At 34.3% G+C, this 17,963-nt stretch overlaps 1 protein-coding gene across 1 annotated transcript in view; it reads right to left on the bottom strand.

Annotated features, from left to right (window-relative positions):
* Positions 1-1,349: 1,349 nt before the first annotated feature.
* CPSF6 (cleavage and polyadenylation specific factor 6) overlaps positions 1,350-17,963 on the bottom strand; it is a gene marked incomplete at its 5' end in the record, with an annotated part of 29,191 nt that continues 12,577 nt past the window's right edge. The window contains 8 exons of the mRNA XM_079714868.1: positions 1,350-1,778; positions 8,415-8,604; positions 11,100-11,253; positions 11,749-11,864; positions 13,953-14,457; positions 14,938-15,048; positions 15,178-15,351; positions 16,237-16,382. Coding sequence (XP_079570994.1) covers positions 8,418-8,604; positions 11,100-11,253; positions 11,749-11,864; positions 13,953-14,457; positions 14,938-15,048; positions 15,178-15,351; positions 16,237-16,382 — 1,393 coding nt within the window. The 3' untranslated portion in view covers positions 1,350-1,778; positions 8,415-8,417. The remainder of the gene's footprint in view (positions 1,779-8,414; positions 8,605-11,099; positions 11,254-11,748; positions 11,865-13,952; positions 14,458-14,937; positions 15,049-15,177; positions 15,352-16,236; positions 16,383-17,963) is intronic.

The following is a 17,963-nucleotide window of genomic DNA, read 5'->3' as shown; positions in this document are numbered from 1 at the left end:
TCAAATGTTAAAAAGGCAACTGCATTTTCAACAAGATAGAATACTTAAAAAATCATTTCTGAGAGCAAACAGTTCTGATAAACACTAATGATCCATGCACAAATACTCTAACCACAAAATGTTTTAAAATAAAGCTGGCAATAATATGGATAATTTAAAACAGCTAATTCTGCAAGAACTGGTATGATGGTGGACCACATGAAAGTAAAGAACTGCAGTTCTCTGGAGGGCTTCTAAGGTTGCACTTACATAATATTTAGGGTGCCTAAACAAGCAACGTCCTAAAATTTGGCTACACGTTTAAAAAAAAAAAAAGAACGTGTATTATCAGAAGATCTCTCAAAGATAATCAGATTTAAAAAATATTAAAAACAAATTAACTTGCTTAAGGATTTTAACTCAGATTTCTGAAGTAATGATTCAGAATGAACTTTCTATAAAAACGTCTCATCAAATTGACACTCTGCCTATGCTAATTTCACAATTAAGAACACATGCTAGCCAGGTGCTTTTAATGTGGGCTTATATGCAAGGCAGGTTTGAAAAAAATCTTTGATTAGGTAACTTTAGCATGAATTAATAGGTTGCATGAATACACAGAACTCCTTCAACTGTGGAGATCGGTACACCTATAATCTCCTATTACACATATAGGAGAATACAACCCAATGTTAATAAACACCACACCCTTCAGAAATCTATTTCCTGTAACTGGAAAATAAAACTAAGGCTTTCTTTACTCACATTTGGCTGCTGCATGGCTGCCTATATTTACGTTGCCCATGGCTTCAAACATAAACCATAAGCACTATCAATATAAAATAGCAAATAACTGCCGCATCAAATCAGAACTGTCAAAATATTTCTTCAATGCTAGCAGTTTACAATTAAGCGTTTCAGTACATCTGTGTTGTAATTAAGCTGCATTACTGTAGCAAATCACGTGTGGGTTTTTACTAAAATGTTAATAAAACCACAAAATCTTTGTTGACCCCTAACACAATGACTAGATTGTTATGTTGTGAAATTTGTTTTTACAAGTTTACATACCATTCAGCAAAGTCACAAGCTTTAACTAGGTAAAAACAGCTAGAAAAGCGGAATATAGAAATATTAAATACCCATGTAATCATCTATTCTAATATCAAAATCAAGGGCAAGAGACACTTAATTAGTATGTTTAATTCACTGAACGCAAGATTAGATTGATGCATATCCAAAAATGCTATTGCAATGTTTTTTTAAAGGACAGTATAAATGTCATAGTAACATTATCTTTAGATATTGCTGAACACAAGACTTTCCCTGAGGTGTAAACATCAAATAACTTGAACAGCTTTACACATCAGCCCCATTAAACAGTTTATTACAACACTACATCTATTGTAATCAAAGTGGTGCTGTTTACAGACATTATCATATGAACATTTTTAACAAGAACAAACTACTATAAAACAAGCATTTACTTGACTTTTTTTTTCCAATTGCTTGCACATTATAATGGCCAAATGTATATAACCAGTAATAAAGTTGCAAAAGCTATAACTTTTTAAATCACACAGGTTTCCTTCAAATAAAACAGGTAAGCAACATAAAAAATAAAAGTAGAGCTACTGGTTACCATTTATGCAGATTTGCTTTATTCAGATCTATTCCTGTTCATTTTATCCATGAATCCTTACAGGTTCAGTTCAATCACAAGAAGCAAACTGCTGGACAAGCGTCATTTTTCCCCCATGAAGACTGTTTTGTCTTGGAAGGTGTTCCTCTTCCTTCAGCTGTAATGTGTCAAAATTTATGATGTAGATTTTGCTATTCCCCATAATACACAGAAAAATGCTGGCTTAACTATACATACACAAGTCGTGCATCTACTTCACTGTTATGTATTCTAACACAAAATAAGAATTAACTGAAACAGTAGCTGCCTTTGTGATGGAGAAATGCTCCCAAATTTATATGATGATTAAAACTGAGACATTCTGATTTCATTCTTATTAAATATTATTGCCTTATAAATTTAATGACTGAAACAGAAATGAAAATGTAGCAGCTACTGTTTCTGTGAAGATGGGGACATTTATAAGTCATTTTCTAAAGTATGCATACTACAAAAATAAATGGAAAAACGCTTGGATGATTTTAATGTAAATATTTTCACCCACATAAATTCTATATAACTCATAAACAATTAAATGAGAACTGAATATAAATGCAATAAATTATTTTACAAATTAGTTGTATTTATTTGACATACAGGAACTTCTGCAAATGTTATAAATCAAACGGTCCTCCACGTTACAAAATTTATAAATATAAGCTCAGTATGCACATTTAAATAAATATAATGACATCCACATACAAATCTTTAGACATATACAAATTTATAACATTACTGTCCCTCTATTCCACCTACACTGAAATATCTAATGTAAGTATATAAACTAAGCCAAAACAAGCTAAATGCGAATCTACAATGATAAATTTCATTGAAAACTCACATAAAGAAAAAAAGCCCCAATAAATGAGATAACCTAAAATTTCAGGAATACATAAATATGCAAACTTCAGGTAGAGGTTCACAAAAGAAACATTCAATTAACGTGGATATAAGTGATCACTTGAAACACCAGATATTTAAAATATAAATTCCAAGAGAGTGTTTCAATAATATGATGTAAGAGGCAAAAGGGCACAATGCTTAGTGATAGTCTTCCATAAAAGTAACTGAAAAATACTTTTTGCTCTACAGTTAAGAGTAATTAATATTCTGTCACAACTATAAATTTTCTTCTATGTCCTTTCCTCCTCAATTAGGGTGTAAGCAACTTAAGAGCATCACTACACATACGCATTCACATTGCCCAGCAGTAAAAACTTAAATTTTACAACTACAAAAGGAAAAAGCAGATGTTATAATCCTGGACTTTAAAATAGTTTTTAATTTGCCCATATTTTTCAAATAGATACTTAAGCCATTTCTAATGTTACCTTTCACTGTATTTTATCTTATGCTGATAAAGCTTTTGGTGGAATTATTTCATGGAAAAAAATCTAGAAAGGTAGCTTTCACACATTTTATCTTTACTACTTTGCAATATACTTAAAAAAACTGGTATTGAAGTATTAAAGAGAGACAAGTCATATGTTCTAATCTGAAAAAACAGATTAATGGGTAATTCATAAATCTTATTGCAAAAGGATGTTATCTCCCTAATTATTTTATCATGCTGGAAGGGATTTAAATAAGAGGGAAAAATTAAGTCACAGTGAGCAAAACAAAAATACCCAACCCTTCCAAAAAACATGGCATACACTGCAATCTTATATCACTCCAATGGAGAATTTTTACTACTTTTTAGGTACAGAAACCTATTTGTGAAATTACAACACATATCTTTAGGATGAATGCACTTATCTTTTGCCTTATAGGTAGATCTTTACTATTAATAAGTCTCTAATTTTCACCATACAGACAAAATCTGGGGGATAATCTGACAGCTTTTATTTCTATTTCTAAACACTTTACATTTATCCATTTGGAAATACAAAATTTTACAATCTCAAAAAAAAAGAAAGAAAAAGCAAATTTGAAGGCAATACAACCCATTTCCAATAACCCAATTCCATATTATAGTCTCAAGTTTCTAAGTAGAAATCTACATAAACACAGATATCAAAAAGAAGCTTAAAGTGACAAATACATTCAACGGTCATGTTTTCAGAATACCATGTGGTCAAATCTGTAATGTCAAAGCCACACAATTTCTTGCTTTAGCTATCAGTTATAGAAGGAAGATCTATGTAAGCAGTTGTTAAAAAAACTGAGAGATGGAATCTATGGCTCTTTAATGAAGTATATAAAGTGAGCACTAAGTTAAAATTTCAATACAGAGAAGCACCTGCATTTTGAGATAATGCAAGATCAAGTCAATACTAACAACTCAAATTACTAGTGTTTCTGTTAGAAAACTTATCCAAGCAAATTTACTGGTATCAGTCAATTCACCTTTCAAGTAAAAGATTCAAATATATATTAGATACGGATCTTTTACAGGTTTTCACATTAATACACTGAATTAGAAGGATTCTAATATAATTTTAGAGATACACTTTTATTAATGCAGTATAATAAAATTCACTTTTTTCTTAATGAGAGGAAAGGAGATGAAGTGGGCAAAAGAACTAGAAGTATCTAAATACAAGTGAACTCTTTAAAATCAAAATCCCTTCTTGCATTGACTAGAATATATTACACAAAATCCTGTTGGTTGTAGATGTTTACAAAAAACTCCTTTACTACCAAAACATTTCGTACTTTCATCTTTGCATCTCTGCAGATAGTACTTACCTCATTTTAACTAACGCATTTCATTACACTATAAAACATATACAGGATTGTTGCTCTAGGCAGTTCACTAAATAGTAGAAATAAACTTCACAGTTAAAGAATACCCAGCTTTGCCCAAAAAATTTGACAGAACGGACATTTCAAAATAAGCTGCTGTGTGATTTAGATTTCACTGTGAGATGAGAGTTAAAACATGCTACCACCAAGGTAAATTGGACAGCATATATGACACCCTTACTCCTTTTTTCATTAGATTTCCTTTAAACAATGCTAACTATTCATTAAAATCATTATTTATTCAAAACAATCTAATTTACAAACTAAAACAATGGTAGTAAATTTCACACTGAGATGAAGGTGAGAGATCAAGGTGACTCACATTGGCACTGATTTTTTTTTTTTAAACAGGGAACATTAATCATTTGTAAACAAAACCATATTCTTAAACCACAGTGAGCAAAACACACACTATACATCCATTCTAGGATCACTTCTTACCCTCTTCTCACTTTAATGAACATAACTGTGTAGTCAGGCAGGTTTTACAAATAATACTAAAAGCAAGGAAAATTAGAGCGAAGAAAATGAGAGCTGGCATATCCAGATGAAGCAGTTAGGATATATGGGGAAACCATAAACACAGGGCTGGACAGTATTAGTCAGATCTCAGATGACTTAAGAGTTGCAGAAATAATTTTTAAATCTCATTACCACCAGTATCATTCATCAGATAATTAGAAGAATTTAATTTTCACATAAGACTCAAAGTAACACTAACTCTTGAGGAGATAAAAACATCTTAACATTTATGCAAGAACTTTTGATTCTTTTGGCTTCCCTCCCCCAAATTAATGCAAAGCTATAAATTGAATAAGGAATGCAAAACACCCTAAATCCTGTGCAATGACAACAAAATCTAAGATCATGGTATTTGTGATAGGAGAAAAGTAATCATACAGCAAAGGAAATTATAGTTACTTAACTTATACCCTGTATATGATGCTTAAAATCTAATCAAAGGAATGGATAATGATTTGAGAATGTGTAAAACATCATGTGTCAGAGAGAGGAAAAGCATGAATAAAAAAGAGTATTTAAAAAAATAATTTCATTTCATTACTCTTCAGTATACAAAGGAAAGTGGAACTGTTAACAGAAATCTGCTGAGTAGGGTTGTTCCCAGCAAGTAATAAGAGGAACACAAAAGAAAACAACTATGAAAACAAAATTATTTCTGTAAAAAGCATAAAATCTTAAAACATTGAACTACTTTTGTTTTGCTCAGAGTGGTCTGAGAATAGAGGCAGAAATTACAGAATATGAAACACAATATATTTACATGCTGAAATTTACAATACCGATATTCCCATTAAAATATTATATATTTGAACTCAGATATTAAATGCTTTTAGAAAAACTAATACATTTTTAAATGAGAGAATGCAATTAACATTACCAACAGTTCAAACACACAAAAAAATTAAGATGGGACAGACATTAACAGCTTGCCAACATCATTTAAGTTTCCAGTTAAATTAAGAACTTGCCCTTTTAGCCATTCATCATCACTTTAATAATAGATTACATTATTGTTTTATTTGCATACAGACTTACTACTGACATTCACTTTAGCTTCCAAGTTACTCTTATTCCATTCAGTCCATTTAAGATTTACATGAAAGTTCAAAAGGACTCATATTTTAAAACTTCTAAAAAAGGTCAATAGACCTCACTATGATGGTGATTAAATGTGCAGATATTTTTTATTTGCTCAAAAAAGTTTTTCACTCAGATATATTTAATCCCAGTCCCTACCCATTTATTCACATCTATGTTCACAATAAATACTGTTCGGTATAGCAAAGGTACAATATTCCAGGATAACAGAATTTTTTGCACTGGAAATGCTTATGTAAAATTTTGCTTGGATGAAGGCACATAACAATATTACAACTCAATTCTGATTAATGCACAAACAAAACATGGGAATTTTGGTATGGTACACATCAGTGATTAAGAAAAAATGTCAACAATAGTTTGCAAGTTAGGAATTCATAGTTAATGTCTGAAGGTAATGAAACTCAAACCGTGATATAGTTAGGTGTACCCATTACTGGAATGTAATGTTAATTCAAAGTATTTAAAATTAACAATGGACCTTTTAGAAGGAGTTTACTTAACTATGCTAAAACCATTAAGAAGACTTGTTAATTAACTTTGGGTATAAACTGGTTCAGAATGCCCTTGATGGGCATATCCAATCTTGGAGATGACTGAAAATGTATGCAAGTTCCATTATCATGACTTCAGTAACTAGAAGCTTGTTGATAACTGACAAAGTCTAAATAAAAATATAACTTGAAGGACCTGTACCTTACTTTAAATGAAATGGCTGATATACGTTAAGCATTTCCCTAAGTTGGCCACAATTCACCTTAAGCACTGATGGACACTGAGAATTTTTTCGTAAGATGGGATCAGATCTACTCAACCTGGGGGGTGGGGTGGGCGGGAGTGGGAGAGGCGGAGGGCTACATCTTTAAAATTTAGTATTTAGTCTTACATGATACAACATTCAGTTCTTACATCCAAAAACAGTATCAATTTCAATAAACTTAGTTTTAAAAATAAAAAGTTTTGCCTCATATTAAAATAATGTTTTGAGAATTATTTATATTAAGTTCTATAATACAGTACATGGAGAACTATTTTAAAATTAAGGTTTTGATATATATTCAAGATGCATATTCAAAATGCAAGAAGTATTAAAACTTGCCTTTTTACTTCAAAAAGCCCTTAAAACGGTAAATAATATAATAGGTTATTTGTGTACCATAAAAATAAGACTTACATGCTTATTTTCTAAGTAATATTTCTTAAAAAGGATCTCGTTTGCTAAAATATATCTACTTTAAAGAAACTTATTTTGTCACAGAATTACATACAATCCTTTGATTTTGCCCATAACAATTTAAATACTAACAATTACCATAATTGAATTTTCAATATTTCCCAATTTTATTTTACGGAAAATAATCATGTAAAGAGTAATTACCAATAAGGGGTTTGTTTTAGCCTAGTTTATTTTGGATATGCCACCAACATACGAAGAAAAAAAATCTGTTTACAGAATAACCTTTGTGTCACATGCACAAGCCTTATAGTGCCCTCTCCCCACTTTTCACATGAATAAACGCTGTTCACAAATATAAAAATAAAATTACACGTGAAAATGAAGTATAAACAGACAACTCTGCCCGCTTTATGAAAAATGTACACAATAGTTTTAAAATACAGAAAAAAAAGACACAATGATTATGGTTTATGAATGAAACATCAAAGAAAATTATTTCAAGGTTATTCTAACCTGGGATGTATGATTTGATACAATTTATAATTCTCTATATGGAATACCCTGAATCCATTTTAATTGAGTAACTTTCTTATCTTCTTTGCAAATTAAAGAATACTGTTTCTTTTCTTTTAAAAACAAAACCCAGATGGCAGGAAAAGTGTCTTTTCTAAAAAAAAAAAAAAAAAGTTTTTCTCAATGCTGAGAGACCACCCTCCTATATTCTTCCTGTATTATAAACTATTATACTGTCAGATTTTCTTTAAAATTTTTAGGGATAAATAAAGTTAGTTCAAGGAAAGAAACTTTATTTTTTCAAGTCCAAGCATATTATATATAGTATGAATTAACTCCCTATATTTTATGTTTTAAATCATATGCAAACTATGTATGTGATTAAGAGAATTCCAATTTTTAGATTTTTAGAAGTAGACAATGAGTCCTCTTGATTATTTCTTAGGACCATTAACAACCTGAAACCTAAAAGCTGTAACTCAAGCAAGCAACACAATATTCAAGGATAAGAGGTCAAAATGTTTACCTGTTATTACTCACCTGTCATTTATCTCAGATGTTTCCAGAAGATTAAATTCAGAACAAGTAGTTGAATCATGTAAAATGTGGGTATATACTGTATAAACAATAGCCTCGGAGTTATAATTACTATTAATAATACATATGTTAAATACAACAGGAACAAGGAATACCCACCTTCTAACGATGACGATACTCGCGCTCTCGGTCGCGCTCTCGATCGCGGTCCCGGTCCCGGTCCCGGTGTCTCTCTCGTTCTCTGCTTCTCTCTCTGTAATAATCATCATGACGATCTCTACTGCGGGATTTATGACGCCGACTCTTTTCTCGTGATCTACTATGATCCCTTTCTCTTGATCGTTCACGTCTTCTAAAAGAAATTACTGGATTAATGCTCTCCATAATTAGACAGCTTAAAATATTCAATATTTTGGTGTTTAAAAATACCTAAGGCAAAGAATAACTTATAAATCTAATTTAAACTAAAATATTCTGAACTGCCAATAATGATTTACTCACATACAAGCATGAACTAGAAATCCCATTTTCAAAAACATTCACCCGGGACTTCCCTGGTGGTCCAGCGGTTAAGACTCCTCGCTCCCAATGCAGGGGAGTCCTGGGTTCGATTCCTGGTCAGGGAACTAGATCCCGAATGCCACAACTAAAAATCGCATGTGCCGCAACTAAGACCCGGCGCAGCCAAATAAATAAATAAAAATTGGGGACCAGACACACCACGGCAATACACCATATCATCTATTACATATATTATAACTAGCAGCCTAAAACAGACATGCAGTATTTACTGAATGAAAAGCAGAAAGGTAAAGGAGAGAAAATTTCAAAGGACTTGTTTCAAGCTAAAGAACATAGAGAAGGTAGTTTTTAGACACAAAATTCATGAAATCACTCAATATGTAATGAGAGTTAAATACATAAAACTACCACCTATTAATAAAGGTTACCTAAACCTATATGTAAATATCAATTTTACATTTAAAACTAGCCAAAATATAGTTCATCATGAGTGTTACCACTAAGAAACTTTCTAATGAAATATATATATAGGTGTGCTTGCGGGGTGGTGGTGCTGAGGGGCATGGTGGGAAGCAGAGAAGAAACTTAGAAAAACATGACCACTAGAAAAGACAGAGATACTATTCTCATTTTTACTTAATAAAGAGAAATGTTTCATGAACTGCCTTTAAAAACAACAACAGGGCTTCCCTGGTGGCACAGTGGTTGAGAGTCTGCCTGCCGATGCAGGGGACACGGGTTCGTGCCCCGGTCCGGGAAGATCCCACATGCCCTGGAGGGGCTGGGCCCATGAGCCATGGCCGCTGAGCCTGCGCGTCCGGAGCCTGTGCTCCGCAACGGGAGAGGCCACAACAGTGAGAGGCCCGCATACCGCAAAAAAAAACAAACAAACAAAAAAAAAACAGGTACTTTAACCAAAGTATGTATCTTAGAAATCCTACTATTCTACATTCTGAAATTCACAACAAGGAAATAACAACTGGCTATTAGTTTAATCTCTATTTTGTATTTCTGCACCAGACAGCTCAACTTAGCAAACATTATAAAGTGCTAAGCCTGTGATGAAAGTGGAAGTTATTATTCTGGACTTAAATAGTTAAAAGAAGACTATATAAGATACAGTCTTTAGTTATGACAAATGTGTTCAGATCCAAACATCTTTATACTGGGTCAAAAAGGTACTAATTATAAAGTTGGGGACTATGACAAAGACAAGCTCTCTTTTCCTAACTTAATGAAGACAACTCTACCACTAGATAAAGTACACTAAAGACCTGAAAGTATCATGTCAAGGTTAAAGATCTACCTTTTGAAAATATGTAAAATTTCAAGGTTAGCGGTAATGCCAAAAAAAGGAACTGCCTAATTAAAATAAAAATACTAAGAAATAGATTATTCATTAACTCCTTTGTTCAAGAAATATTTATTTAGCACCCAATCTGTACCAAGCACTGTTTCATCATTACAAATACTGTAGCGAACAAGACAGGTAAGGTCCTTTCCATCTTTCGATGTGTTCTAGTGGAAAAAAATGTGCATTAGTAACAAATAATAGACCGTAGTAAGTATTATGAAAGAAATAAACAGAATGAACATGACAGAATAACCTGGGAGAAGACCCCTCTTAGCAAGTTAGATTGAGTTGAGTCATGAAGGATAAGAGCCAGCTATTAGAGCCAGGGAAAAGGACTCTCAGCAGAAGAAATACCAAGTACAAAAACAGCAAGGTGGGCAGAAACACCAAGTACAAAAACAGTGAGCTGGGGCTTCCCTGGTGGCCCAGTGGTTGAGAGTCCGCCTGACGATGCAGGGGACACGGGTTCGAGCCCCGGTCTGGGAAGATCCCACGTGCCGCGGAGCGGCTGGGCCCGTGAGCCATGGCCGCTGAGCCTGCGCGTCCCGAGCCTGTGCTCTGCAACGGGAGAGGCCCGCGTACCGCAAAAAAAACCAAAAAACAAAAACAAAACAGTGAGGTGGGCAAGTGCTTGATGTGTCAAGAAGAAGAGAAGGGAGACCAATGTGGCTAGAGAACAGTGAGCCAGAGGAGAGGTACACAGTGAGGCTGAAAAGATAGGTAGAACTGTATCACACAGCACTTCAATATTTACAGTCTTATTCTAAGAATACTGGAAGCCACTGAAGGGTTTTAAGCAAGCAAACACCTAACATTTGATTTAGGGTTTAAACAAAAACAATAAGATCACACTAGCTGCTAAGTAAACAGTAATAAGTAAAATCAAAGTCCTATAAAGTCCCAAACACAGTATTTTTTCTATTTGCAAAGCAGCAGTTTTAAATAGACATGAGACAGGAAAGTTTTACCTTGATCCAGAACCATAAGACTTGGATTCAATTCCATGAAGGCAATCTTGCAAAGAGCTAATAAGAACTTTGCAACGATCATCAGCAGATACTTTGGATTGTTTAATCAGAGAAATTGCAGTTACCAATGTCTCAATAGCACTCCCATAATCACCTGTGAGTGGAAGGAGAGGGGCCGAAGTCAAATAAATTTTGTTTTCAAAATACCACCAAACCATTTGGGGCAACCATTTTACAAAAGGAATGCACTTTAAAATCACTACAGAAGATGTCTTAATTTTTTTCAGAGTTTCACCATTCTGAAAGGCTTTAATGTACATGAAGTTAACGCCATTTGTTACTATTATAGCTGTGTGAAACACATAATCATTTAGTAAATATGAGAATAAATGAGCTGCCTTAAGGTCCCCGAGCCATTAAATGTCAGAGCTAATATTTAAATTTACACCTAAAATTTTAAAATTAGGGGTTTTTCCACTACACTGTGACATACAGTTCCCTTCAATGCCTTTTAAATAAAGTATAGGTAATGATTTGTAAATATAAAAATAACTACTACATGTAGATGACCCATCTTCAAGACTGTACTTTTTAGGTCATTCCTAATAACATAAATAAGAAATGTTAATACAGAAAGAAATATACAAACCAGCACTGGCATCAGACACAGCTCTTGAAATAGCACTGCTTGAGATTGCCCTATTTCTATTCATGATTTCTTCAAACTCAGCTTCACTCAATGGTGTTCTTGCAGTATCCATTTCCCTGTAAAATCGAAATAAACCTTAAATCATACTCAAAAGATTTTCTAAATTAGTCACAATAGTGTAAAGCAATTCAAATAATTGCTTTTGACAAGTGCCTTAGAGCTAAATAGTTACTTTTTCATATTGAAATGTGATCTTTTTCCTACAAAGAGAGGTCTAAGCAAAATTTCCTTATCTTTCAGCTGAAATAAAGTAGCAACTTAGAAACCTCATCTTTCTGGAGGCCAGAAATTATGTATTTACATAACTATAATATACTATTTTTCAGAGTCATACAAAAACAGATATAATAAATTGTTCTGATGTCCCCGACACATACGTATATCTAAACAAAAAATCCTGACTGCAAAAAATACAACCCTACACAATCAAGGGACAGAATTTGGTTTCATTTATATTTGGATCCTCTAGGCGCAAGGCCCAATTCATAAGAGAAGGATAAAAAATGTCTGTTGGACTAATAAAATTTCAGGAGGGAGAAGATTTTAGACTTATCTTGTTTGCCACTGAATCCCTAGAAGGATATCTGGCAAATAAAAGGCACTCAGTACCTGTAAATATTTGTTGGAAAAAAACAGTAAAATCCCAAGATTTTCTAAAGCTGCTGGACAACTTTAAAAATTGTGACTGCATGTGTAGTATAGGAAAAGGTAAACTTTTTGTCATCTTAGTTATTAGTTACTAGGTAGGATGTTGAATTGAGGCAAGCAGTAGCAGTTCATTCCAATGAAATGAGGAAACAGCTAATATAACCTTCTTCATGTTTATAAGGTATTATTGTTATTCCCAAAACTTTATAAACAGCCCAACCAAATCACAAGTTGTTCAAAATCCATATATGACTTCAATTAATTTCTGTGACTCATACCCATCTGATGCCCTAAAAAAAAACAAAAAAAACCCCACACAAGATAATCAGTTTTCTCCAATTTTCGATCAAAAATTACTCAATAATAACCAAAAATATATACACAAATGTATTTTAAGGAAAACTGACACTGTAGAAATTCTATTATGTTAGAAAAAAGACATGAGATTCAAATTTTAAACTGTCAAACCAAGCCACCGAACCCACCACTATACACTGAGTGGACACTTAATAGGTAGTTGCTCACTGAAATTAAGCTGAACAGGAGAAAAGTTGTGCTAGCTTCCTAGTTATAACGTTTTTCAAAAGAAAACGATGCAATTTTGGCAGTCACATAAAGACACAAGCTCTATGGATAAATAACTGTCAGGAGACTTTGTTTACAACATCAAATTTATTTTCCTGGCCCTGTGCAACTGTATGGAATTAGGCGGATGCTCAAATCCATCCCTGCAGAACGCTGTCAGACAAACCAAAATACAAAGTCATTCAACAGTGATAGTTAAAGAATATAAAATCAAATGATAAACTCAAAAGAAACTGAACGGGGCAAATTCAAGTAGTTCTTAGAGATTAATCTCTAGATTATGATTTGAGTATGGAAAGCTTTAAAAGTACTTTGAAAGGGGGCTTAGGGATCACTTAGTTCCACCGTGATTTCCATGTAGCTTTTTTCTAAGGATTGCCATTAACCATTTTAATTTCCATAACGTCTCTGTTTTACAAGTCTTTGTCTACCCAAATATGCTTGTAAATTATCTAATGTTCCCACTTTAATTAAAAGTTAGTAATTCTGCTACTCAGGACTCCTAATAAGCATGAGATAATCAACAGTACCTATCTAATAAATTGACCTAATTCCTAAACCAATGAAGAAACTTTAGCATTCTATGTAATGTCATCAATGGTAAATGAGATTGACTTTAAAACCTTAAAAATAGCTTAAGGATTATTAACCTCTTTTAACTTAAAAATGATGAAAACAAAGTGACTTGCCCTAAAATCACATGGCTGTATAAGTGGCAGAGCTGGATTATTCCCAACCCCGTTCAGTATGTTTTTCACCATATCACACTGCTTCTTCTAAGAGAAAACAATACAAAAAATTATGTACCTGGGGAAAAGGTCATGATTTTTTTAAAACTTCACTGAGAGAGAAAAATACCTTTTGCAGATCAAATACACCAAGTCTACTTTTATAGATACATACTAACTTACCTTCCAGGAGGCCCATAGTCACCCCTATCATATGGTGGAGGCCGGCCATATGGATCCGTTGGTGGTGGACCCCGGCTATCTGATGTAGGCATGCCGCTGTTAGTTGGTGGAGGAAAGAAAGCGGGGTTCACATGAGGAGCTGGTGGTGGGGCACCTGGAGGTGGTCCAGGAAGATGCGGAGGAGGAGCGAGTGTAAGGGGTGGCCCAAGAGGGCCAGGTGGGCGAGGTGGAAAGGGGCCTGGAGGTGGAGGTGGTCCCTGTTGTGGAGGTGGTGGACCAGGAGGGGGGCCGTAGCCTGGAACTGGAGGTGGAGGACCAGGAGGAAGCGGACCCAACGGAGGCTGCCCAAAAGGTTGTCCAGGAAAAAGAACTGGTGGTGGAGGGCGATCTCCTCGATTAGGAGGCCCGGCTAGAGGAGGAGGCAGAACCTGACCAGGAGGTGGAGGACCTGGTGGACCGGGTGGGCCTGGAGGACCTAAAGGTGGACGTGGTGGAGTCTGTCCAGCTATAGAATAAAGGGGAGAGAGAGAGACAGAGAGAGAGAGAGAGAGGAAAAAAAAAAAAAAAAAAAAAAAAAAACCCACTTCAATAAGGCAGTTTAATCTTCATGCCAAAATTATACTTTTAAAGCGTAACTCATAGACCAAGACTCTTTCTCTTTAAATGAAACCCATATGGTAAATGCTACACTAACAATTACAAAAGTGAAGTTTATCCTTACACATTTAACTAGCTCAATTTATGCTTAAGAAAAACTACTGAAACAAAAACTTTAATAGATTACATTGCTTAGAGATAGTTTCCATCTTTCAGCGTACACACACTTCTTACAGTGAAATCACCCACCTTATAGTCTACTCTGATGCCAAGCTAGAAAGTGAAACAAGGAAAAATGGTCTTGAAAGGATTTTTTAAGAGGTAAGAAAATAAGACGGATGTAAATATTCTATACATAAGTCAAGCAAGTTTGGAGAAAAATAAAGACCTTTTAGGCCAAAAATGGGTATTTCCTCTATGCTGTGCCCCATATGCCATGGAATCCTAGTTTCCAGGAACAAAGGCCGAGTTCCTTTAACAAGATGCTTGATCAAATTTCCTGGATTCCAAAAATAGCATAACAAGGAGAGTAAGTCACATTAATAATGCATTACTTGAAAAAGAGAGAAAAGGAAAAGAGGTATTAGGTAGACACATTTTATCCATGGTAATTTAAGAAAAATTTTACCTGGAAAAGGTGGAGGTGGCCCTCCTGGTCCTGCTGGCCCAGGAAATCTGTCCCCACCAGGAACAGCCCCTGGAAAACGGGCCCGTCCTCTACCACCTTGTGGAAAGGCTGCACGTGAACTGCCTCCCGGAGGACCAGCTTTACCTTCCCCAGACATTTGTCCTGACTGTGTAGCTGCAAATATCCAAATACTCATAAATAGCATTTATTAAAATAGCTGATACATAACCACTGTTAGATATTAGAAACAACTCTATTTCAAAGTTCATTTACACTATATACTAACTTGCAGATGCCTTGGGCCTGTCCAAACTACATGAGAAGTACTGGTTTAGGAAAACATTCATATCTATTTAAGTTCTTTTGAAGCCTCAAAAGATCCAGGCTTAAATGTATTTCCAATAAGCAAACATGAGTTACTTTCAAAAAGTAACTTGGCCGCCAAGACCAAAATTCTCCAACAGAAATCTAAATATAAGTATAAATCATTTAAATTTTGTAACATTCGTCAGTTGAGTGTTAAGTGCTAGAACATTAAAACAACCACTTGAATTTCTGTTAATTGCCTGATCATCCATTTATCTCTTTAAGTGATAACATTTGTAAGTGTATAATGGCAAATCTTCTCTATAGCCACTTTACCAAGTGGTGAAAGGTCTTGTTGCTAAGCGGAAAATCAACAAATACTTTGATTATCAATGGTTCCTCCTCCACCACAATAGACACCCACATAACTTTCCTTCAATCTAAGGATTAGAATGTAGTTTCTTCCTTTCTTTATGATGGGAATGACAGGGCTATAGAACTTGCACACTGTTGTATAATGCTGGGTCTGTGACATGTAGAGAAAAACGGGAGTAGGTTCCCAGTATACGGGACCAGTCATAATCGGTAATTTAAATCAAATTCAAAGCATGGATTTTCTAAAATGGATTCGCCAATGAACTAAATACTAAATATAAATATTAAGATGACTTCTCCAATATAACATCTAACAAATGCTAGCAACATTAGTTAAAATGTACAACTTTTAATAAAAGTCTTTGAGGGGTTGCTTACTTTTCCTGGACTGCATTTCAAATTGACTCAGGAACTGTTTATTGCATGGAGTTACAACAGGATTCTGACCATGAAGCTCTCTTTTAGGCAAAAGATCCATTAACTTTTTTGAGGATGCTTCAGATCCAACACCAACAAGGGCAAACCTAAAAGATGTTTAAAGGGTGTGGGTAGAAAGTGAGGAGGGATTAACTTTTATTACTCTTATTAAAAAGGAAATGGTCTGAATTTCATTTTACCTAAGAAAACGGAAAATATTTCTTAGAAATATACAAAGCTCACACTTTGATCTTTAACTTTTTTTTATAACAACACATCATACTACCTACTCACTTAAAGTGTATAGAATTCAGTGGTTTCTTTTTAGCATATTCAGAATTTTACAAACATCACCACAATCGATTTTAAGAACAATTTTCATCACTCAAAAAACCCCCCATAACTGTTAGCTGTCACTCCATTTCTTCCCACCCTCCAACCCTAATGAATCACTAATCCACATTCAGTCCCTACAGATTTGCCTATTCTGAACACTTCATATAAATGGAATTATACAGTATGTGGTCCTTTGTGATTGGCTTTTTCCACTTAGCATAATGTTTTCAAGGTTTATGCATGTTGTAGCATGTGTCAGTGCTTAATTCCTTTTCATGGCTGAATAATATTTCATTATATGGATATACCACATTTTCCAAAAATCGACAGACATTTGGACTGTTTCCACTTTTTTCATTATTATGAATAATGTCACCATGAAAAGATGCTCAATATCATTAGCCAACAGGGAAATGTAAATTAAAACCACAATGATACCATTTCACATTCACTAACCAAAAAGACAATTAATAAGTGCTGGTGAGGATGTGGAGAAAACTAAAACCCACATACACTGTTTGATGGGAAATGTAAAGTGGTGCAGCCACTTTGACAAATATCCCAGCAGCTCCTTAAAAGGTTAAATACAGAGTTAAAAATACAATCCAATAAATCTTCTCTCTTGGGAGTTCCCTGGTGGTCTGTCTAGTGGTTAGGACTTGGAGCTTTCATTGCCGTGGCCCAGGTTCAATCCCTGGTTGGAGAACTGAGATCCTGCAAGCCTCATGGCAGAAAAATAAATCTCCTGGTGTATACGTGTACCTAACAGAACTGAAAATATATGTTCACACAAACTGGTACATGAATATTCACAGGGGCATTATTTATAAGAACAAAAATGGCAATTTTTATAAACATTTATAAATTTAATTTCTTTCACTAAATATTTGTCTATATGAAAGGGTGGTTCTGGAACAGTGCCAAAATCATATGGGGACTATAGTGTAACTTATCTTTTTTTTCGTATGCTATGCTGATGTTGTTTATTTTTTATCAGTATTATTACAGAGTTCCCTGTTTACACAATTAACATACATAAATCAGGTATAATGTGTTGGACCAATAATAAACTTCCCCCCAAACAAGACAGAAAAAGTTAATAGTGCAATTTAACCTATTGTTGGCTCTCAGAGAATCTGCACCTTAGAATGAAGAAGAAATGGGATGCTTAGTACACAGTTTCCACAGTCAGATCTCATCTCCATGTGCTTCTCACAGTATGAGTACCTCATTTTGCTTATGAGAATCTATCTAGTGTTTAAAAATACAAAATTATTTTTCAAAATTAACATTTTATAAAACAGCCCCAGGGTTTCCCTGGTGGCACAGTGGTTGAGAGTCCGCCTGCCGAT

This window comes from Hyperoodon ampullatus (genome assembly GCF_949752795.1).
Source record: "Hyperoodon ampullatus genome assembly, chromosome: 11".
Classification (NCBI taxonomy): domain Eukaryota; kingdom Metazoa; phylum Chordata; class Mammalia; order Artiodactyla; family Ziphiidae; genus Hyperoodon; species Hyperoodon ampullatus.
Note: the sequence above shows the minus strand (reverse complement) of the source record. Positions and strands in the feature narration are given on the sequence as shown.